The 24,746-nt window shown below is 45.2% G+C and overlaps 1 protein-coding gene across 2 annotated transcripts in view; it reads right to left on the bottom strand.

The window, feature by feature from the left end:
- LOC126281589 (cholinesterase 1-like) overlaps window positions 1-24,746 on the bottom strand; it is a 183,111-nt gene that overhangs the window by 34,304 nt on the left and 124,061 nt on the right. For both annotated transcript variants that reach the window (XM_049980673.1, XM_049980674.1), the window contains exon 9: window positions 19,691-19,826. In XM_049980673.1, coding sequence (XP_049836630.1) covers window positions 19,691-19,826 — 136 coding nt within the window. The remainder of the gene's footprint in view (window positions 1-19,690; window positions 19,827-24,746) is intronic.

The following is a 24,746-nucleotide window of genomic DNA, read 5'->3' as shown; positions in this document are numbered from 1 at the left end:
TCTTTCCTGTGGGAAGTACCCAGCGAATTAGATCATCATCATCATCATTTAAGACTGATTATGCCTTTCAGCGTTCAGTCTGGAGCATAGCCCCCCTTACAAAGTTCCTCCATGATCCCCTATTCAGTGCTAACATTGATGCCTCTTCTGATGTTAAATGCGTTACTTCACAATCATTCTTAACCGAATCCAGGTACCTTCTCCTTGGTCTGCCCCGACTCCTCCTACCCTCTACTGCTGAACCCATGAGTCTCTTGGGTAACCTTGCTTCTCCCATGCGTGTAACATGACCCAACCATCTAAGCCTGTTCGCCCTGACTGCTACATCTATAGAGTTCATTCCCAGTTTTTCTTTGATTTCCTCATTGTGGACAGCCTCCTGCCATTGTTCCCATCTACTAGTACCTGCAATCATCCTAGCTACTTTCATATCCGTAAGCTCAACCTTGTTGATAAGGTAACCTGATTCCACCCAGCTTTCGCTCCCATACAACAAAGTTGGTCGAAAGATTGAACGTTGCACAGGTAACTTAGTCTTGGTACTGACTTCCTTCTTGCATAAGAGAGTAGATAGTAGCTGAGCGCTCACTGCATTAGCTTTTCTACATCTCGCTTCCAGTATCTTTCACTATGTTGCCATCCTGTGAGAATATGCATTCTAAGTACTTGAAACCGTCCACCTGTTCTAACTTTGTTCCTCCTATTTGGCACTCAATCCGTTTATATTTCTGTCCCACTGACATTACTTTCGTTTTGGAGATGCTAATCTTCATACCATAGTCCTTACATTTCTGATCTACCTCTGAAATATTACTTTGCAAACTATCAGTCGAATCTGCCATCAGAACTAAGTCATCCGCATATGCAAGACTGCTTATTTTGTGTTCACATATCTTAATCTCACCCAGCCAGTCTATTGTTTTCAACATATGATCCATAAATAATATGAACAACAGTGGAGACAGGTTGCAGCCTTGTCTTACCCCCGAAATTACTCTGAACCATGAACTCAATTTACCATCAACTCTAACTGCTGCCTGAGTATCCATGTAAAGACCTTTACTTGCTTGCAAAAGTTTGCCTCCTATTCCATAATCTCGTAGAACAGACAATAACTTCTTCATAGAAACCCGATCATATGCCTTTTCTAGATCTATAAAGCATAGATACAATTCCCTGTTCCACTCATAACACTTCTCCATTATTTGCCGTAATCTAAAGATCTGGTCCTGACAACCTCTTAGAGGCCTAAACAAACACTGATTTCCATCCAATCGGTCCTCAAATAATATTTTCACTTTCCTTTCAACAATAACTGAGAAGATTTTACCCACAACGCTGATTAAAGAGATACCTCTGTAGTTGTTAGAATCTTTTCTGTTTCCATGTTTAAAGATTGGTGTGATTACTGCTTTTGTCCAGTCTGATGGAACCTGTCCCAACTCCCAGGCCATTTCAATTATCTTGTGTAGCCATTTAAGACCTGACATTCCACTGTATTTGATGAGTTCCGACTTAATTTCATGCACCCCAGCTGCTTTATTGCGCTGCAATCTATTGACCATTTTCTCCACTTCCTCAAATGTGATCCTATTTCCATCATCATTCCTATCCCATTCTACCTCGAAATCTGAAACATTACTGATCGTATTTTCACCTACATTGAGCAACTCTTCAAAATATTCCTTCCATCTGCCCAAGCCATCCATAGGATTCACCAGCAGTTTTCCTGACCTGTCCAAAATACTTGTCATTTTCTTTTTACCTCCCTTTCGAAGGCTGCTAATTACACTCCAGAATGGTTTTCCAGCAGCTTGACCCAAAGTCTCCAATCTGTTTCCAAAGTCTTCCCAAGATTTCGTCTTGGATGCTGCAATTATCTGATTGGCTTTGTTTCTTTCTTCAGCATAACTTTCTCTGTCTACCTGAGTTCTAGTATGTAGCCATTTTTGATACGCCTTCTTTTTCCTTTTACAGGCTGCCTTGAATGTGTCATTCCACCAAGCCGTTTGCTTCATCCTACTTTTACACACTACTGTTCCAAGACATTCTTTAGCCACTTCTAGTACTGCGTACCTGTACCTTGCCCATTCCTTTTCCAGTGACTGTAATTGACTGCATTCAACTAACTGGTACCTTTCTGAGATCGCTGTTATGTACTTGTGCCTGATTTCCTTTTCCTGAAGTTTCTCCACTCTTATCCTCCTACATATGGACCTGACCTCCTGCACTTTCGGCCTCACAATCCCAATTTCACTGTAGATTAAATAATGATCAGTGTCATCAAAGAATCCCCTGAATACACGTGTGTCCCTCACAGCCTTCCTGAATTCCTAATCTGTTATTATTTAGTCAATGACAGATCTGGTTCCCCTGTCTTCCCAAGCATACCGATGAATGTTCTTATGTTTAAAAAAGGAGTTTGTGATTACTAAGCCCATACTGGCACAGAAATCCAAGAGTTGTTTCCCGTTCCTGTTGGCCTCCATATACTCTCCAAATTTACCCACAACCTTTTCATACCCATGAGCAGAATGCTGTCCTTGCCCTTTACTCTAACAATTACATCACTGAGTGCCTCATAAAAACTATCCATCTTATCTTGATCTGTCCCTTCGCAATGCGAATATACTGACACAATCCTAATTTTCTTGCTAGACACTGTCAGATCTATCCACATCAGTCGTTCGTTTACATACCTTATTGCAACTACGCTGGGTTCCATTTCTTTCCTGATGTAAAGCCATACATTCCATTGTGCTATTCCTGCTTTGACTACTGACAGGTAGACCTTGTTTTCTCCCACTTCCTCTTCTTTCTCACCCCTTACCCGAATGTCACTAACAGCTAAAGCGTCCAGCCCCATCTTACTTGCAGCCTCTGCCAGCTCTACCTTCTTCCCAGAGTAGCCCCCATTGATATTAATAGCTCCCCATCTCATTACCATTTGTTTGCCAAGTCGTATCTTAGGAGTCCCTGGTTTGTCAGTTAGAGGTGGGACTCCGTCACCTCCAAAGATTCGAGGCATTTTGCTCTGATTGTTGCCGGCATCATATTTAAAGTATCTGGGAAGCAGGTTGCTAGCCTTACTTGCCCCGAGTCCCATTGGGTTTTACTCCTAAGGGTTGAGGGACTAACCGGTGGATTTGGTAGTCTTTGCCGTATGAGCACGAAGATGACCACGACTCAGAATATATCCGAGATGCCCAGCCTTATTCCAAAGTAGCTGGTATCCCGACTGTCGGGACCACTTACTTGCCACTCATACGTTGCCCGTGGTTCATGAACTAGGACATGACTACAGGAACCTACACCATGAACCACAGCGAATTAGATGGGGTAAAGATATCGAGGACACTCTCCTATTGCAAATGTGGCAAAAGGAAATACTGCCTGCTGGGTTCCAGGATGTTCTAGTATATATACGTATCCAGGGAAATAAACTCGCTGATGCTGCTTCCATGGATGCTTGCTCCCTTCCACCTGCTACTCACTGTTCAGCCCCCCTGAAGGCTGTTACCACATACGTAACACGAAAGACCAGGTCCAGTGGTTGGTAGTGCCGAGCTAAAATCTTGTGGAAGTGAATCTTCCAACAACGACGAGCTGAAGAAGCGGAACTTACAATGCACAAATCTGGCCTTTGGCCTTTGACACATGGCTTTTTCTTACGTTACAAGGGACCATTAGCGTGTCAATGGCGTGGAACGCCGTTGTCGGCACGACTTATTTTTATCGAGTCTATTTTATATAACGACCTGAGCGAAAGCCTGGTTCTATCGCAGGACCTGCCCTCTATTTTAAGTAATAATGAGGAGAATGTGGTTTGTGTTTTTGCTTTGTGTGATGTCAGAACTCCCCTCCAAAATTTTGGGTGTCCAGTTTTAGAATATCGCAGAGTGGTTTGGTCACCCATTGTATCTAAGTAGGCACCCCGCCACTCATGTTTTGTATTTGGATTTTACAGATGGCCCTGTCTGAATCTCCTGACATCATATTTCAAATGCTTGTTTGTTGATATAGCTTGGTTTTAAGACTTGATATGTTTTAACACATTTTCACCATCCTCGTCTTTATATTTGTTTCATTAAAATACGCTCCTGACCTCGTCGTTTAGCATCCTAAAACAATAATCACATCCCATCATGTGTCACATCGATATCAGTTTAGTAACATTTCCTGTAATCTGCAGATATTCGTAAAAGTGATCTAATTGCATCGCTGTCTTCAAATTAATGTTCACTAAATAAAATTGTAGTTGGAAATGTCAGCATGCTTCAAGACCACAGCGCTGACTTATTTTTTTAATAAGTGAAACATTAAATGTTTTTAGTGGACGTTATTTCAATTCTGATGTGGTGCCAGAGTATTAGACAAACCAGGAAGAAATGTTTGTGAACATGTCTGTTCCCATCTACAAACATACTAATCGAAGAACACAGAAGAAAGGGCAACACTGAAGTAAATGTGCTGGTTAACACTGAATGAGTAGTCCCAATCCATCGTCGGATCACACCACACGCCTTCATTCAGTTACAATCCAGCTTCTGTGATGTTTGGTCCAGTGAGGACGTGTTGCTTTACGTGCTGCTGCAAGCAATGGTTTTTGCGAGGTGCACGACTTCACTATGTTCGTTCGGCAACTTGTCAAGATTGACATACATTCGCTGGCATCAGCAGTTCAAGCTGGGTTGGAAAGCGACTGTCATTGACGGTTTGGATCTTCATACAACCACTGACTTTACGCCGTTTCACTTGTCTGCGAATAGAACACCCTTCCTTGTAGACTTGTTGGACAGTCCGCGTAAATACACCAAAACCTCTAGTAACTTAATTAATGGTGTAGTCATAAGATAAACGCGATAACTCGTTCCCATCATTTAACCTAGTCCCCATGTCGGCTCATATTATTGCTTGACTGGCACATACACAACATTACATTGCAATGACATACGTCTCGTGGCTTCCTGCTACCTGTCCTACACCATATATTGCCTTGCAAAGCAGTAACTGTGCGCTTTTGAAGGAATGACTAATATCGTGTCCAGTAACTTTCTAATACTGACATTAAACCATGGTGGTTCCCCTCAATCTGTCTCCATCTTACACGGTACCAACGTGTCAAGCACATTGCCTACACTTTTTGTGAACATCTATCAGACATCCTCCTCATTCCTTTGTCTTGGTTTGAACTTTGGTAGAGGGGCAAAGAGCTATCTGTGTAACTTTTGATATCTATCTGATATGTTAATTAATTAAAGTGATGACATAATCGCTTAATTTACTGTTATGTTAATTGATTTATGACTCCCAGGGGATACCTACTGTTATGGTAATTGATGTATAATCCCCTGGGAACAATCTGTAATTCTGAGAAATCCCCTTCCCTCCCCCTCTTCGTCCTTCACCACTCTGGGGAAAAAGGATTCTCACCCCACCTCTCATCAATTTAGTTCCACTTTCTCCCCTGTGGAAAATCATCCAGCGTTTCTCCCTCCCCACTACCTTTCCCTCCCAGGAACGCTGTGCCACTTTTTGTAGTACCTCCACTCTTTTGGTGTCACCTCACTATTGATGTATACTGGCACACTTAGATCAAAATCCTTACCGCATCGATTGCTCCGACCCGGTGGTTTCCCAGAAATATTAAGGCACTTTTGATTGATAGCCATTGCTCATTTGCATTTTTGGCCGAAAAATCTCATCAAAACCGAACGAGGTGGCGCAGTGGCTAACGCATTCGGGAGGATGCTTCCGGCCATCCTGATTTAGGTTTTCCGTGATTTCCCTAAATCGCTCCAGCCAAATGCCGGGATGGTGCCTTTGAAAGGGCACGGCCGACTTCCTTCCCCGTCCTTCCCTAATCCGATGAGACCGATGACCTCGCTGTCTGGTCTTCCCCGAACAACCCAACCAAACCCAATCTCATCAAATGCATTGACTGTGTGCAATATTGCAATTTGAGGGAGGGGGGGGGTACTCAAAGTACGCCCTGAAACTCGAACCTAGCGAGAAGAAACCTTCCTACAACCCCGTCCACAGACTACAGGTATGGCAGGAATTGCGCCAGTGGAACATCACGTGTGCATGCGCGCCAGTCGACAGCACCAGAAGTTGCGTGTGCATCTGCTGAAAGCTCAGTGCGCCAACGCTGACAGCTGGGAGACGTCTGAGTGGATCATTCCTCCTGTACCACCCTATGAACGTTATCCTACAGTGTTTTACACACACACACACACACACACACACACACTGAAAAGTTTTTCGTTGATAAGAGAGCTACTTTGTACACAAAAGAAAACATTAATTCATTGTAACGAGGTGTGCCCACAATATCTCTGCTAACTGTCCTGCAACCACTGCTGGAAGAATTTTCTGGGAAACCGAACAATTACCCTGCTGCCCTGGTGCTTCGAATACACACAGATCATGGCTCAACTAACAGAAAATGCCTCATTGCATTAATTACACATAGAAATTGTAGATAAAAAACCACCACTCATAAACAGTGGATCAGAATGCAACAAACATACATGAGGATCACACATACATTTTCCAAATCAGATAACTGAATTTCTGCTACAAATAGACTGTAGCACTAAATCTATCCAAGGTCTTGGATACATCGATGTTTTAGAACACAAGCACCCTCCTCCATGCGCCGTCCATAACCCATGCACCACCGAGCACTGGCGCTGGCTGTCAGCTGTTGTCGCCATTCAACTGACATTCTGGGTCGTTCACTATTAAGCCGCTCAGAGGTCGCCACGAGTGCTGCCAACGAGTTAGCTGCTGGGTGGCAGCACCATTTGCAATCACATTCCAGCAACTGAGGATCAGAAATCACATTCCAGCTACTGAGGATCAGAAGCAGGTGTCCTTTCACATTCCAAAGCCAGGAAACCACCTCTGCTTTCTCTCAAGTGGTTACTTCCTGTTCTAACATTTGCACCTGACGTCCATAGACCAAAGTGTTCTCCCCCCCCCCCCCCGCCCTCCCCCACTTCCCCTCCAAACCACCACTTGTGAAATGGTGGAAAAAGACAGTCTGTGCTGAGCTGCTGGAGACGAACGATACAAGGTATTTATTTACTTTATTTATTTTTGAGGGTGTTATTCATATGGATTTTCTTATAGCTTCCTCCACACACTGATTCCTCCCCTCTGCCTTCCACTTTCCACCACAATCGCCTCCTTTTGCCAATCGCGAATATGTGATCCTATGTTTGTCTTGCTGTCCACTCTACAACGCCACTCTACCTGGGCAGGAAAGTGTTCTGCAGCAGCCCAACGTTTCCTAATGACCAATCCTGCAGTTGTGGTGGTACTCAGATGGGTATGTGTTTGCAGGACAAAGACCTGTAATGTGAGTGGTCCACTGACTACTTATTATTGACGATAACTATCTATTGGAGACTTATATAACACCTGCTGGTCCTTCTACTGCTTGCCACAGAGGACGCATCTTACTGGGGCTCAACTGAGCTACTTTTCAGAGGCCATTAAAATTGGTTGGAACACGGCATTCAGTCCTTGTCCACCTGTACCTGTCTGTTGGTAGGTGAAGTGATGCTTTCACTTGTTTTCGAGGGTATTATCTAACAGCGATCACCTCCAGCCTCTGACAAAAAATCACCCTGCAAGTTGCTCTCCAACACCTGATGGTGACAAAATTTAAGGTGATAAAACACTAAAGAAGACGTCTATTCTTTCCAACATAGCCAATAACGTGGCATTGTTGTATGCCCTATACAACAATACCACTCAACAAACACTCTACTTTACGGTGTATTTTTCTACAGCTGTATTAATGATCCACCGCTTCCAGCCACCACCTCGGTCCCCCTAACCCCCTTCCCCGCTTAACATGTATTAACCTATCACACTTATCTTGTACATGTCTACTGTATGTAAAATCGATAACACGTCCTAAATTAATCGAAAAGTTCCATTATTTTGCGGTGAAAACTACAGAATGTCACTGTTATATTAGGTACATCAATCTGAGTGAAAGTGCGAACTATTTCCAGTCGAACTCTAACCTCCAAAACATCTATGTTATAAGTTGTTGTGTGACGGAAAGTTTCAGTGGAAGAGTCGTATCTGTGTCAACCTATCTCTTATGAGCTACGAGCTTTTACAAAACACAGTCGTCGCCGGCCGCGGTGGTCTCGCGGTTCTAGGCGCGCAGTCCGGAACCGTGCGACTGCTACGGTCGCAGGTTCGAATCCTGCCTCGGGCATGGATGTGTGTGATGTCCTTAGGTTAGTTAGGTTTAAGTAGTTCTAAGTTCTAGGGGACTGATGACCACAGATGTTAAGTCCCACAGTGCTCAGAGCCATTTTAACCATTTTTTGAATATCAATAAAAAACAGTGTCTTTGATGTATGTCACAAAAAACAGCCACCTTTATGTATGACAGCAAGTTAAAATGCACATTTACCTCTGTTCGTGTTATTTTGTAACATACAATGGAAAAAAACTACCAAATATATCAGCAGCACACCACCTTCTACACTCCTGGAAATTGAAATAAGAACACCTGAATTCATTGTCCCAGGAAGGGGAAAGTTTATTGACACATTCCTGGGGTCAGACACATCACATGATCACACTGACAGAACCACAGGCACATAGACACAGGCAACAGAGCATGCACAATGTCGGCACTACTACAGTGTATATCCACCTTTCGCAGCAATGCAGGCTGCTATTCTCCCATGGAGACGATCGTAGAGATGCTGGATGTAGTCCTGTGGAACGGCTTGCCATGCCATTTCCACCTGGCGCCTCAGTTGGACCAGCGTTCGTGCTGGACGTGCAGACCGCGTGAGACGACGCTTCATCCAGTCCCAAACATGCTCAATGGGGGACAGCTCCGGAGATCTTGCTGGCCATGGTAGTTGACTTACACCTTCTAGAGCACGTTGGGTGGCACAGGATACATGCGGACGTGCATTGTCCTGTTGGAACAGCAAGTTCCCTTGCCGGTCTAGGAATGGTAGAACGATGGGTTCGATGACGGTTTGGATGTACCATGCACTATTCAGTGTCCCCTCGACGATCACCAGAGGTGTACGGCCAGTGTAGGAGATCGCTCCCCACACCATGATGCCGGGTGTTGGCCCTGTGTGCCTCGGTCGTATGCAGTCCTGATTGTGGCGCTCACCTGCACGGCGCCAAACACTCATACGACCATCATTGGCACCAAGGCAGAAGCGACTCTCATCGCTGAAGACGACCTCACGCCCCACGTGTTGAGCAATTCTGCGGTACGTCCACCCGGCCTCCCGCATGCCCACTATACGCCCTCGCTCAAAGTCCGTCAACTGCACATACGGTTCACGTCCACGCTGTCGCGGCATGCTACCAGTGTTAAAGACTGCGATGGAGCTCCGTATGCCACGGCAAACTGGCTGACACTGACGGCGGCGGTGCACAAATGCTGCGCAGCTAGCGCCATTCGACGGCCAACACCGCGGTTCCTGGTGTGTCCGCTGTGCCGTGCGTGTGATCATTGCTTGTACAGCCTTATCGCAGTGTCCGGAGCAAGTATGGTGGGTCTGACACACCAGTGTCAATGTGTTCTTTTTTCCATTTCCAGGAGTGTATTTCGAAACGATCTACCACTTCGCTGAACATATCGGCTACATATCCCAAGCAGAACTCTAGGTAGTCTCTTGTAACTCTTCTGTCTTTGGCCAATCCTCCCTGTAATGTTGTCTCTGATTTAATTTCGAAATGACCAGGAGGACGTACATCCGTTACATTTGATGTCTCACGATGGAACAGAGCGAGCTGAGTTCCAAGTAAGCAATACACTTCGTTAATACATGTGCAAAAAACATCGTTTGCAAGAACCAGCCCTAATTCGACTGTATCTATATTCGATTTTATGACGGGCATCACTGTCCTGGATTGAGGGTAATATGTTTCACCTGGTTTAATATACAGCTTCTGTGTAATACATGTAGGTGTTACGAATGACCATGTAGTTTACAGGTGGGTAATTAAAAGTGAATAAAGGCAGAGCATAATTTATAAGCTTTTCTATGTCTTGAATATCTGGGAAATTGACAGTGTATCTAACTGCTCCCAGACTCCGTCAAAATGGCTATAAAATTAAATAAAAACTGCAAACTACTTCCAAAACTACTACAGTTATCATCTGAACCCTCAACTCCTCCTGCACTACAATAATTCCCCAAACCGACCCCAATCCTTCATGGTATCTAGAAACTACTGCAAAAGCAAACATGCACATAACCGAAACTTCCTGGTAGATTAAAACCGTGGGCCAGATCGATACTTGAACTCGGGACCTATGCCTTTCACGGGCAAGTTCTCTACCATCTGAGCTACCCAAGCACGACTCACGCCCCGCCCTCACAGCTTTACTTCTGCCAGTACCTCGTCTCTTACCTTCCAAACTTTACAGAAGCTCTCCTGCGAACCTTGCAGAACTAGCGCTCCTGAAAGATAGGATATTGCGGAGACATGGCTTAGCCACAGCCTCGGCGATGTTTCCAGAATGAAATTTTTCATATCAGTGCACACGCCTCTGCAGAGTGAAAATCTCATTCTGGGAACATCCCCCAGGCTGTGGCTGTCATGTCTCTGCAATATCCTTTCTTTCAGGAGTGCTAGTTCTGCAAGGTTCGCACGAGAGCTTCTGTAAAGATTGGAAGGTAGGAGACGAGGTACTGGCAGAAGTAAAGCTGTGAGGCGGGGCGTGAGTCGTGCTTGGGTAGCTCAGTTGGTTAGCCGGCACGGTAGCTCAGCGTGCTTTGTCAGAGGGTTAGCAGCCCTCTGTAATAAAAAAAAACTGAGTTAATCGATCAACAACGAACTTAAACGGATGTCTTACGACGTCCGCCCCTAGCAGATACAAAAAAAAAAAAAAGATAGTAGAGCACTTGCCCGAAAAAGGCAAAGGTCCCGAGTTCGAGTTTCGGTCCGGCACCCCGTTTTAATCCGCCAGGAAGTTTCATATCAGCGCACACTCCGCTGCAGAGTGAAAATCACATAAACGCATTACCGCGTTTAGGTTTGTTGTTGACATTACTATGTTGTAAACGCACAGCACACAAATACACCCACCCACCCACACACACACACAGAGAGAGAGAGAGAGAGACAGAGAGAGAGAGAGAGAGAGAGAGCAGCGCACATTATGCTATTTAGTGTGACGGATACCCAAGCTGTGAGCTCCCACACACTTTCTCCCTCGATCCACTGACACATAAGGCTACTTTTGGTCAGTTCCAAATTAAATCAGAGACAATGATTGCAGGGAGGTTTGGCCAAAGACGGAGGAACAGTTACAAGGTGCAAAGCGAAGGAGACAGTTTTGTGTTTCGCTCAGGATCCTTTGCCAGTAGGTTCAACGAATGGGTAGTTCGTTTCAAAATAGAAGGTGGAGTGCTGCTAATATAGTTCATAGTTTCACTCCATTGGGAGCTACATTATAACGAGGAGAGAGATAGATGTGCATTGTAGCATACTGTCGAACGTATAAATGACTGTGTTTTTTCCTTTGATATGCATAAAAGACACTGTTCGGTGTTGATATTTCATGTGTCTGAAATACAAATAACACCCACATGCATGGGAATTTATTTACAAGACACCCACAGGCACTAATTTTGAATGTGAGGATTGCTCTCATACTATAGCAATTTGTCGATGAAAATTGAAAGGAATCTATTGTACCTGTTCCCTTGGAACTTTGACAGGTTTATTATAATTGCGATTGTGTTTTTCAATAGCTGGTCGCTTATGACAGGCAGGTTAGATAGTTTGATAGAATGTCAATCCTAAGGTCCCGGGTTCGATTCCCGGCTAGGTCGAAGATTTTTCTCTGCTCAGGGACTGGGCGTTGTGTTGTCCTGATCATCATTATTTCATCCCCATCGACGCCCAAGTCGACGAAGTGGCGTCAAATCGAAAGACTTGCACCCAGATAACGGTCTCCCTGACGGAAGTTCCTAGTCGCACGGCATTTATTTCCTTGAAAACAGCGGAAGTTTTCGTTTAATTTAGGATGTGTTATCAATTTTACACTCATGGTAGACATGTAGAAGACATGTGTGATAAAGGTAATACATGTATTTGGGGAGGGGGGGGGGGGCGGGGAGTGGCGGCGGTAGTGGCTGGAAATGGTGGAGCTTGAAGACAACTGTATAATAACAAACTCGAAAGTAGTATGTTTGTTAAGTGGTATTGTTGCGTAGGGCATACAGCAATGCTATCTTTTTGGGTGTGTTACAAAGAATATATACACTCCTGGAAATTGAAATAAGAACACCGTAAATTCATTGTCCCAGGAAGGGGAAACTTTATTGACACATTCCTGGGGTCAGACACATCACATGACAACACTGACAGAACCACAGGCACATAGACACAGGCAACAGAGCATGCACAATGTCGGCACTAGTACAGTGTATATCCACCTTTCGCAGCAATGCAGGCTGCTATTCTCCCATGGAGACGATCGTAGAGATGCTGGATGTAGTCCCGTGGAACGGCTTGCCATGCCATTTGCACCTGGCGCCTCAGTTGGACCAGCGTTTGTGCTGGACGTGCAGACCGCGTGAGACGACGCTTCATCCAGTCCCAAATATGCTCAAAGGGGGACAGATGACAGATCCGGAGATCTTGCTGGCCAGGGTAGTTGACTTACACCCTCTAGAGCACGTTGGGTGGCACGGGATACATGCGAACATGCATTGTCCTGTTGGAACAGCAAGTTTCCTTGCCGGTCAAGGAATGATAGAACGATGGGTTCGATGACGATTTGGATGTACCGTGCACTATTCAGTGTCCCCTCGACGATCACCAGAGGTGTACGGCCAGTGTAGGAGATCGCTCCCCACACCATGATGCCGGGTGTTGGTCCTGTGTGCCTCGGTCGTATGCAGTCCTGATTGTGGCGCTCACCTGCACGGCGCCAAACACTTATACGACCATCATTGGCACCAAGGCAGAAGCGACTCTCATCGCTGAAGACGACACGTCTCCATTCGTCCCTCCATTCACGCCTGTCGCGACACCACTGGAGGCGAGCTGCATGATGTTGGGGCGTGAGCGGAAGACGGCCTAACGGTGTGCGGGACCGTAGCCCAGCTTCATGGAGAAGGTTGCGAATGGTCCTCGCCGATACCCCAGGAGCAACAGTGTCCCTAATTTGCTGGGAAGTGGTGGTGCGGTCCCCTACGGCACTGCGTAGGATCCTACGGTCTTGGCGTGCATCCTTGCGTCGCTGCGGTCCGGTCCCAGGTCGACGGGCACGTGCTCCTTCCGCCGAACACTGGCGACAACATCGATGTACTGTGGGGACCTCACGCCCCACGTGTTGAGCAATTCGGCGGTACGTCCATCCGGCCTCCCGCATGCCCACTATACGCCCTCGTTCAGAGTCCGTCAACTGCACATACGGTTCACGTCCACGCTATCACGGCATGCTACCAGTGTGAAAGACTGCGATGGAGCTCCGTATGCCGCGGCAAACTGGCTGACACTGACGGCGGCGGTGCACAAATGCTGCGCAGCTAGCGCCATTCGACGGCCAACACCGCGGTTCCTGGTGTGTCCGCTGTGCCGTGCGTGTGATCATTGCTTGTACAGCCCTCTCGCAGTGTCCGGAGCAAGTATGGTGGGTCTGACACACCGGTGTCAATGTGTTCTTTTTTCCATTTCCAGGAGTGTATTTTCTTTAGTGTACAAAGTAGTTGTTTTATCACCTTAAAATTTGTCGCCACAGTGTGTCAGAGAGAAATTTGCAAGGTGTATGTATGTTGGACACTTGAGGTGGCCACTGTAGGATAATACCCTCGAAAATAAATAAAGACGCCAGATCACCTACCCACAGACCAGTACATATGGATGAGGGCTGAATGCTACTTTCCAGCCAATTTACAATTTCCTCTGTGAACTAGGTCAATTGAGGCCCCATACACCAACGTGAGCACTCTGGCCAAGCAGCAGAAGGACCAGCAGATATTGTGTGAGGCCCCCACAGATCGTTATCGTCAATAACAAGTCGGCTGTGGATCAACTACGTTGCGAGTCGTTACATTATAACCAAATACCTATCTGAAAACCACCACTGCTGCAGTACTGGTAATCAGGAAACCTGGGAGTGGCTGCAGGTCATTTTTCTGCCAATTTCGAGTGATGTTGTAGACTTGGATACACAAGGCGAACATATTATCACACTTTCGTAATTGGAAAATGGGGAGGCGGCGCTGAACAACGGAAGGCAGGGTTAAGGGGGTGAAGTTTGGAGGCAGCTGTAGGACAATTCAGTAGGATAACAGTCTCAACAATATGTAAAGTAAATAAATACCTTTCACTCTTCGTCTCCAGCAGCTCAGCACAGACAATCTTTTTCCACCAATTCACAACTGGGTGTGAGGACAGGAAATGAGCGAGGTGAGGGGTGAACACATTTGTGTGAATCTTTGAGGTGCAGATTTTACAACAGGAAACAGCCACTTGAGAGAGAACAGAGGTTACTGAAATGTGAGATCAAGAGGAGCTGCTGATCTGCAGCTACTTGCTGAGCGAGTGGCAGAACTCGTGATGCTCTCTGGGTGGCTGAATAGTGAACTAACCAACTTGTTAGCTGAGTGGTGACTGAAGCTAATAGTCAGCGCTTACCATCGATGGTGCGTGCGTTACGGACAGCGCATGGAGGAGGGTGCTTGAGCTCTCAAACAATGGTGTGTCTAAGACCTTGGTTAGGTTTAGTGTAATGATCTAATTGTAGCAGAAATTTAAGTACTTCATTTGCAAAATGTATGTGTGATTCTCATGTATGTGCGTGTGTGCGTGTGTGTGTGTGTGTGTGTGTGTGTGTGTGTGTGTTGTACACTACTGGCCATTAAAATTGCTACACCACGAAGATGACGTGCTACAGGCGCGAAATTTAACGACAGGAAGAAGATGCTGTGATATTAAAATGATTAGCTTTTCAGAGCATTCACACAAAGTTAGCGCCGGGGGCGACACCTACAACGTGCTGACACGAGGAAACTTTCCAACCGATTCCTCATACCCAAACAGCAATTGACCGGCGTTTCCTGGTGAAACATTGTTGTGATGCTTCTTGTAAGGAGGAGAAATGGTTACCATCACGTTTCCGATTTTGATAAAGGTCGGATTGTAGCGTATAGCCTGAGTCAACAGATGGGGACGATTGCAAGACAACAACCATCTGCACGAACAGTTCGACAATGTTTGCAGCAGCATGGACTATCAGCTCAGAGAGCATGGCTGCGGTTACCCTTGACGCTGCATCACAGACAGGAGCGCCTGCAATTGTATACTCAACGACAAACCTGGGTGCACGAATGGCAAAACGTCATTTTTTCGGATGAATCCAGGTTCTGTTTACAGCGTCATGATGGTCGCATCCGTGATGGCGACATCGCAGTGAACGCACATTCGTCATCGCCATACTGGCGTATCATCCGGCGTAATGGTATGGGGTGCCATTGGTTACACGGCTCGGACATCCTTTTGTTCGCATTGGCGGCAGTTTGAACATTGGACGTTACATTTGAGATGTGTTACGACCCGTGGCTCTACCCTTCATACGATACCTGCGAAACCCTACATTTTAGCAGGATAATGCACGACCGCATGTTGCAGGCCCTGTACAGGCCTGGATACAGGAAATGTTCGACTGCTGCCCTTGCCAGCACATTCTCCAGATCTCTCACCAATTGAAAACGTCTGGTCAATGGTGGCCGAGCAACTGGCTCGTCACAATACGCCAGTCACTACTCTTGATGCACTGTGGTATCGTGTTGAGGCTGCAGGGGCAGTTGCACCTATACACGGCATCCAAGCTTTGTGTGACTCAATGCCCAGGCGTATCAAGGCCGTTATTACGTGCAGAGGTGGTTGTTCTGGGTACTGACTTCTCAGGATCTATGCACCCAAACTGCGTGAAAATGTAATCACATGTCAGTTCTAGTATAATGTAGTTATCAAATGAATACCCGTTTATCATCTGCATTTCTTCTTGGTGTAGCAATTTTAATGGTCAGTAGTGTATTAGAACCACTGTTTATGACTGGTGGTTTTTTATGAGCCGTGTGTACTTCCATCTTTCCACGGCTCGATTCCTAAACGTGGTGTTAATCCAATATTTTTGGTAATCGACAGTGTTTGGGCGCGATCGGACTCTAGCATTTCGTTTTTCCGCGATTGTTCAGGGTTGGTCTTTTATGAAGCTCTTTCGTTTGAACTCCCGCCCGTAGTGTACCTACTATCGATTGCGAGTTCTGTCTTTGATGTACTTAGAAACCGTAGGCTGGTAACAGGGCCGACTCACGTGTTTACTGCAGCATACTCTTTGGCCTGTACTATTTATAGGCGAGCGCGGTCACGCTGGAGGGGGTTGTCGCGCAGTGGCCTTCGTGTCTGCTCTGGTGATGTCGACATCTTGCCTTCCGCGTACGGGTGTCGTTATCGAAGACGCACTTCTACCCGTGGAGGAACGCCGGCCTGGTTGGGCCGCTCTGTCCCCTCTTCACTGGTTGCCCGCGGGAGGCGGATGGTAGTCCAATCATCCATCGCCTGCGTCGACGAAGGCAAACAGACAGTAACCATCATGGGGCGGTGGAACAGCCGTTCGGGAGGGTTTGAGTCCGGGAGCAGTTCGGCTGGGTCAGTGTCTGCCGGGACGACTGGGGACGGCTCAGAATTGTGCACAGCAGTCCCGGACAAACGGCGAAGTGCGCCGAGGGAAAGGAGAAAAGAAGTTAAGTGTGAATGTTTCAAGTTGATCGTCGTTTGGGATTGAGTTCATCCAGTCGTCTTTCCCGCCTTGTGGCCACCACTGTGGCAATCCTCTGTTCTGTTCACTGGTGCAATTCTGACAGTGCAGATTCCTCCACGCATCGTTGCTAACCGGAGTAGTGGTGTACTTTGGTATTTATTCGTATACGTTTGCACTCCTTTGTTTTGGTAGTTCATCCTCCCGCCCTGTGGTTGCTGAATTTCGGGTGGGGACTTAGTTCCTTGTCTCCCAAGATCTAGTGCTGTATTATTAAGGTTAATTCTAGTTCAGTCTAGTGTTCTCGCCATACTACTTGCGCTGTATTTATTCTAAGTGATTTGCACCGACAGTAGTTGGGGGTTCGAGTCCTGTCACGGTGCTGACAAGGGGTCACATTGGTTTCTGCTTGTCAGTTGGAGGGTGTTGACTTAGAGGTTTGTTAACATTGGCATGTCAGTGTAATCTAGCGCTACAGTGACCTAAAGAAGAACATTGTGCTGATTGGGGAATGTTATGACACGTTCTTCTTTTCATTTCGATACCTGTATTTGTGAAGGCAACCGCATGAAGTAAGATCTGTTCTGAAGCTTTGCTGGATCTTGTTCTCTTGGGATTTGTTTTGATCCCGACTATTTGAGTGTCAGGAATATGAAACTGTGTTGTTAATGTTTGGCTTGAACAGCAGATACGCGGCTAGTTTAGTACGTGTGTAGTGGCACGGCGTCCTCGTGAAGGCGTGCCCGCTAGATTGCTATTGCGTCTCCTCAAAGTGTAATTTCGACCTTACTAAAACCCCCTTGTTAAAAGGGAGAAATAAAAAAAAACTTTAGAAATACCTTCTATTTGCATTAACTATCTTACCTGTCTCTTAAGTAAATATCTGCTCAGTGATTAAGCTAATGGGAGCACCTATCCTAAAAGCAACTAGTGCACTTCTGTTATGGTGGCGCTCGTGCCTATTTTGGTTCTAAACATTGTATAAACAGGCTTACATGCTCAGTGTCGAGCTTCTGATGTTGTTTATTGAGTGATTGTGGATTATTAAAATTGATTATAGTGCAAACGTTTGTTTTTTACCAACCGTGCTTATAAGTTATTAATGTGATTGGCTGGAGTGTAATACGAAAGTTTTAGGACCATAGGTTGTCCAGGTAGAAATTTTGAAGCCATGCTGTGTCGTGAATTCATGTATTTATGTTTTATATTAGCATAATAATAGGTACCCCATGCAGCATAAAAATAGGTAAAGGGATTATGTCATCAAGTTAATTAATTAACATATGAATTTGATATCGAAAATAGCACATAAGTCTTCTTGCCCCGCTACTAATGTTTGCTGACGAATGCTCAGATGTTTTCGGATTATTTTCCTATCGATCTTGTTAAGCAAAAATGTTTTTGTACCTTGCTGAACTATGTGGTCGATATCTGTAATCTGTCATCCCATAATAGCCTGGCAGTCCTAATTAGTGACTCTAAGGTCGTTAAACCGAAAATTTACTACAGAAATTTCTTCAAAAGCTTTAAAGGTGGTAGGTGGATATCACAGTTATCCACGTTCATTCGTAGATCGAGCTGAGAAAGCGACAGCGTACTCGATATCGATTCATAGAATAAGATTTTAATGGAAATGATGCATTTCCTGTTACGTGGCTGGTAGGAGAGCTATTTAATGCAATTAATGGCAAAGGGATATTAGTTGACAGATTAATAAGTACTACTTTGATCTCTTAAGACTTTCTACATTTCACTTTTATCAGATTTTTGGAAATCCACCTCCTACGCCTAAGTAATAATTACATTTCTTGTCATGATTACAGACATGAGCATATCTGTTTCAAAGTTTAGTAACGAGGATATTGAGTGGACAAACTAATATAACAGACCCATTTATAACAGATAAATGGTTGCCACGTAACTATGGAAAATGGGTGCATTGATTTAAAATATAATATTTTTTAATAACACTAGGACACACACAGACCCACTTGCGCAGAGCCACACATCAGTTTTACAAATACCCATACTTCAAAACAGCTATTCATCCTTTAAACTCTCGCGCTTTCATGATTTTTACAGTGGAGTATTTGTCAATGCGGAATCTAACGATCCGTCGGGGATTACTTTCACGTGGAGTTGGGTTCTCATGTAGTTACTGTTCGTTCTCGATGAGTATGTGTCAATGAGTGTGGGCGGACAACTATTCGTGAGTTTATTTACAGCCTGCTTTCAAAATTTTCCGTTCACTATCTCTTTGACGAACCGACGTTGGTGACCAACGCAAACGGGTGTGTCATGGAGGAAATGCCCTCGACATTACGCTTCCCTCATTATTACTCGGTTTATAACCACGGCAGGTTTCTCCATACACTGGCAGCAATGAATTGCTGGTGACTGCAGTAACGGAAAGGTTGCTGCTGCACTGGCAAATACGGTGTTCTTCCAGCTAAGTGCTGGTTGTGGCCAACCTCGTTCCTTGCACGGAGAACTGCAAGCTGAAAATCGCTGATTTCGTCCTTGAATTATACTGTATCTACTACCGGCGTCTACAAACTAGGCAATCTAAGAAGTTTACTAGTTTTTATGAATATGCTCCTCAGTCATGCATAATTAACTGCTTAACGTTGAATGCTTAATTACTAAGAACTATATCTAACTTTTATTCACATTTAAAGACATGGCATCCAATACTTATCCATTCTCCCATGATAAAATACTAGTCTCATTAGCTTACGGAGGTGATGGTACTTTAAAGATCGGGTGCAGCCAAAAGAAGTTCCCTTTTACTGTTGCATAAGAAATGTGCTTGATTCTTAAGTTTGTTTCCTAATAACGTTATCAATTTAGAGAAAATTTATGTAATGCAAAACACTAACACAAATAATATTGGTATCATACCTTCGAACCAGCCGAGAAGGCTGTTCTCATCTTTGTAATCAAACTGGTACTCATAAACAGGTATTTCTGACGACTGGTTCACCCAAGTTCGGACCACCATGTCCACAGGCTCAATGTAGTAAAGGTCGCTGATTAGCTGGAATATAAAAACGTGAACTGTTTAAACATAGAGTAATTAGTCTAAAACTAAAATATAACTACGGGATCGTTATCCTTCCGTCAAACAGAAGGCCACATTATTTCAGCATACACTTACGTTGCACATTAACAAATAATAAGAAAAGCATGACTGGAGTACGTACTGGGAGATGAAGCAGCTTGCACAGGATAGAGTAGCATGGAGAGCTGCATCAAACCAGTCTAAGGACTGAAGACCACAACAACAACAACAACAACAAAAGAACATGGGCTCAAATAAGACAGACAGTCTTGACTAATATTTTGTTAGAAATTAAACTGTGCTTCGCTTTGACACGCGTGCGTCGAAAACAAATGTCCCGTACTCAAGTAAGGAACATTGGCGATGATACAGGAATCCCCTATATGTGTCCTCGACCAGGTCTTTGTGGTTTGCAGCTGGTTTCTGCCTGTTATGAAATTTCATTTATTTATCTGTATAAGGCCTTCAAATGTGATGGGAGAAGGTGCAATGCGAAAGTACAGATTGAGATGTCTCGTAAATTTCTGCAAGACACTGTGAAATTTTGACAAGGGGCATGACTGCTGGTAAGATGGACTCTTGTACCCGTTTAGCTACAACTTACAGATACAATGGGCTACTGTTTGATCGTGTCGTCCTTATTGTCGGAGAACAGTGCATCGTATTTAGAGGAAATGGCTAAAGACTTCAATAGAGTAGTGATAAAATCTTTTTGTTGGGGCAAGTGGTCTGGAGTCCAAGCGCAGCCCATGTTGAAAGATGTACCAGCGCACAAAATCATTTGCGGGTGTCACGGGACACACGAAGTTTTACTTGGTAGTAGGGGCGCTGCAGGTTTTTCATATTCCAGTAGCCAGTCTGTGGCTTTATCCAAGGCGTTTGCAGTGTAATGACAGAAAATACCATCGCATTAAGAGCCTTAGATGTCAAATGTGAACAGGTGCGTAGTATCCTCAAGAAAACTATGCACATTGTCGGTTTAAGTACCAAGCGAAGCAAGCCGCCGATTAGTAGACACCGCGTGGTACACCAAGCTGAGAGGCAGCTCCAGAGTACAAGATTTGTGTGCAGTGTTTATCAGAATCAATAGCGGGAACTGACACGGGTGAAAGAGTACGAGGGAAAAGGAGGGAGGAAGAGAGCGCCAAATAATAAGTTGCTTGCGTCAAACTTGTCCTTGAGCCAACCTTGCCTTTGCATATGAAGAAAGTACAGGGTGTTTCAAAAATGACCGGTATATTTGAAACGGCAAAACAAACTAAACGAGCAGCGATAGAAATACACCGTTTGTTACAATATGCTCGGGGCAACAGTAAATTTTCAGGCAGACAAACTTTCGAAATTACAGTAGTTACAATTGTCAACAACAGATGGCGCTGCGGACTGGGAAACTCTATAGTACGATATTTTCCACATATCCACCATGCGTAGCAATAATATGGCGTAGTCTCTGAATGAAATTACCCGAAACCTTGGACAACGTGTCTGGCGGAATGGCTTCACATGCAGATGAGATGTACTGCTTCAGCTGTTCAGTTGTTTCTGGATTCTGGCGGTACACCTGGTCTTTCAAGTGTCCCCACAGAAAGAAGTCACAGGGTTCATGTCTGGCGAATATGGAGGCCAATCCACGGCGCCTCCTGTATGTTTCGGATAGCCCAAAGCAATCACACGATCATCGAAATATTCATTCAGGAAATTAAAGACGTCGGCCGTGCGATGTGGCCGGGCACCATCTTGCATAAACCACGAGGTGTTCGCAGTGTCGTCTAGGGCAGTTTGTACCGCCACAAATTCATGAAGAATGTCCAGATAGCGTGATGCAGTAATAGTTTCGGATCTGAAAAATGGGCCAATGATTCCTTTGGAAGAAATGGCGGCCCAGACCAGTACTTTTTGAGGATGCAGAGACGATGGGACTGCAACATGGGGCTTTTCGGTTCCCCATATGCGCCAGTTCTGTTTATTGATGAAGCCGTCCAGGTAAAAATAAGCTTCGTCAGTAAACCAAATGCTGCCCACATGCAAATCGCCGTCATCAATCCTGTGGACTATATCGTTAGCGAATGACTCTCTTGCAGCAATGGTAGCGGCGCTGAGGGGTTGCCGCGTTTGAATTTTGTATGGATAGAGGTGTAAACTCTGGCGCATGAGACGATACGTGGACGTTGGCGTCATTTGGACCGCAGCTGCAACACGGCGAACGGAAACCCGAGGCCGCTGTTGGATCACCTGCTGCACTAGCTGTGCGTTGCCCTCTGTGGTTGCTGAACGCAGTCGCCCTACCTTTCCAGCACGTTCATCCGTCACGTTCCCAGTCCGTTGAAATTTTTCAAACAGATCCTTTATTGTATCGCTTTTCGGTCCTTTGGTTACATTAAACCTCCGTTGAAAACTTCGTATTGTTGCAACAACACTGTGTTCTAGGCGGTGGAATTCCAACACCAGAAAAATCCTCTGTTCTAAGGAATAAACCATGTTGTCCACAGCACACTTGCACGTTGTGAACAGCACACGCTTACAGTAGAAAGACGACGTACAGAATGGCGCACCCACAGACTGCGTTGTCTTCTATATCTTTCACATCACTTGCAGCTCCATCTGTTGTTGAAAATTGTAACTACTGTAATTTCGAAAGTTTGTCCGCCTGAAAATGTACTGTTCTCCCAAGCATATTGCAACAAACGGTGTATTTCTATCGCTGCTCGTTTAGTTTTTATTGCCGTTTCAAATATACCGTTCATTTTTGAAACACCCTGTAGGTGATTAATAGTTCCGTGTTTGTCAGGCTCACGCCAAAAACGCCAACGGAAACTTTTCACTTTTGGAAAAGTTTTTACTTACGTGTTTAGCACCTGATTTATTCAAGTCAAATAGCTCCACAAACCGAGCAAGTAGGTGACGTATTGGTTCACCTCTGGTTGTTACGCAGGCAGTTACTCGGCATTAATTGTCAGAGTTGTTGGATGACATCCTTAGGGATATCATGGCATATTCTGTCCAACTGGTGCGGTAGATAGTAATAATCCCAAACTGGTTGGAGGACCCTGCCCATGACGCTCCAGACGTTCTCAACCGGAAAGAGATCCAACGAACTTGCTGAAGGATGTAGGATTTGTCAAGCACGAAGGTAAGCAATAGATACTCCCGCCGTTAGTGGGTGTGCATTATCTTGCTAAATTGTTAAGTCCACGATGGCTTGCCACGAAGAGAAAGGAAACTGGGTGAAGAATATCGACTTCGCGCTGTCCTGTAAACGCGCGGCAAATGACAAATAAAAGGGTCATGCTATGTGAAGAAATGGCAGCCCATACCATCACTTCTGGTAATCGGCCATACGGCGGTGACATTCAGGTTGGTATCCCAACGCAGTCCAGCGCATCTCCAGACAAGCCTTCGCTGGTCACCAGGGTTCACTTCGAAGAGAGACTCGTCACTCACTACAATTCTACTCCATCTTATCATATTTTTTTTGTTTGTAATGGAGAGGCTGTCTCCCTTTACGTGTGTATTATGTAGAAACGGAAACGACATCTTATTTTGGGTTAATATGCTAATGAAAGGAAGAGAATAAATGATGACTAACTGAAGCTCTCAGCTGCCGACAGGTGTTGATATACCTCGACGTGGACAGCTGAAAATGTGTGCCCCGACCGGGACTCGAATACGGGATCTCCTGCTTACATGGCAGACGCTCTATCCATCTGAGCCACCGAGGACACAGATGAATAGCGCGACTGCAGGGACTTATCACTTGCACGCTTCCCGTGAGGCTCACATTCCCAACTGTCTACAATTCTACGTATGTAATGTACCTTATAGACATTTGCCCATTCACTCATTACTCGCACACGCTTTGGCGATTCCCGTATGAGTTTGGGCAACCTGTGCGCATTCGCACAGACGAAGGTCAATGGCTGGGTAGCCTTTACCTATATGTATGAAGACAGTAACTGTTCTCGAAAGAACAGAATATATAGTGAAAGGCTACCCAGCCATTGACCTTCGTCTGTGCGAATGCGCACAGGTTGCCCAAACTCTCACGGGAATCGCCAAAGAGTACTCGAGTAATGAGTGAATGGGCAAATGTCTATAAGGTACATTACTTACGTAGAATTGTGGCCAGTTGGAAATGTGAGTCTCACGGGAAGCGTGCAAGGGATAAGTCCCTGCAGTCGCGCTATTCATCTGTGTCCTCGGTGGCTCAGATGGATAGAGCGTCTGCCATGTAAGCAGGAGATCCCGGGTTCGAGTACTTGTCGCGGCACATATTTTCAGCTGCCCACGTCGAGATATATCAACAATACCTGTCGGCAGCTGAGGGTTTCAGTTAGTCATCATTTATTCCAGCGAAAAGCTGCACGGTCATCAACAGTATTCTGTTCTTTCGAGAACAGTTACTGTCTTCATATACATATATATATATCTGAGATTAATGCGTTTCAGTTACAGCTTAAGCCAATTGGGGTATTCATCCTTTAAGTTATTTTCACACTAATGTAATACGGAAATGAGCATGAGTAATAAGCACCTGTCGAATCCTTAGCTTGTTATACAATTGTTTGTTCTGGTGAAATGAATGCAGAGGACTTATCCAGGCCGGCCGCTTTGGTCTCGCGGTTAAGGCGCTCAGTCCGAAACTGCGCGACTGCTACGGTCGCAGGTTCGGATCCTGCCTCGGGCATGGATGTGTGTGATGTCCTTAGGTTAGTTAGGTTTAAGTAGTTCTAAGCTCTAGGGGACTGATGACGACAGATGTTAAGTCCCATAGTGCTCAGAGCCACTCGAACCCATTCTAACTTATCCAGGTCAAACTGAAACAGGTGACAATGGGTCCACAACCGATTATATTGAGACAGAGAACCAATGGTTGCAAGTGCATGGACATTCACAGCA

Source organism: Schistocerca gregaria, chromosome 7 (assembly GCF_023897955.1).
Source record: "Schistocerca gregaria isolate iqSchGreg1 chromosome 7, iqSchGreg1.2, whole genome shotgun sequence".
NCBI classification, from domain to species: Eukaryota; Metazoa; Arthropoda; class Insecta; order Orthoptera; family Acrididae; genus Schistocerca; species Schistocerca gregaria.
The sequence above is the reverse complement of the archived record's forward strand: the minus strand, read 5'-3'. Positions and strand labels throughout refer to the sequence as shown.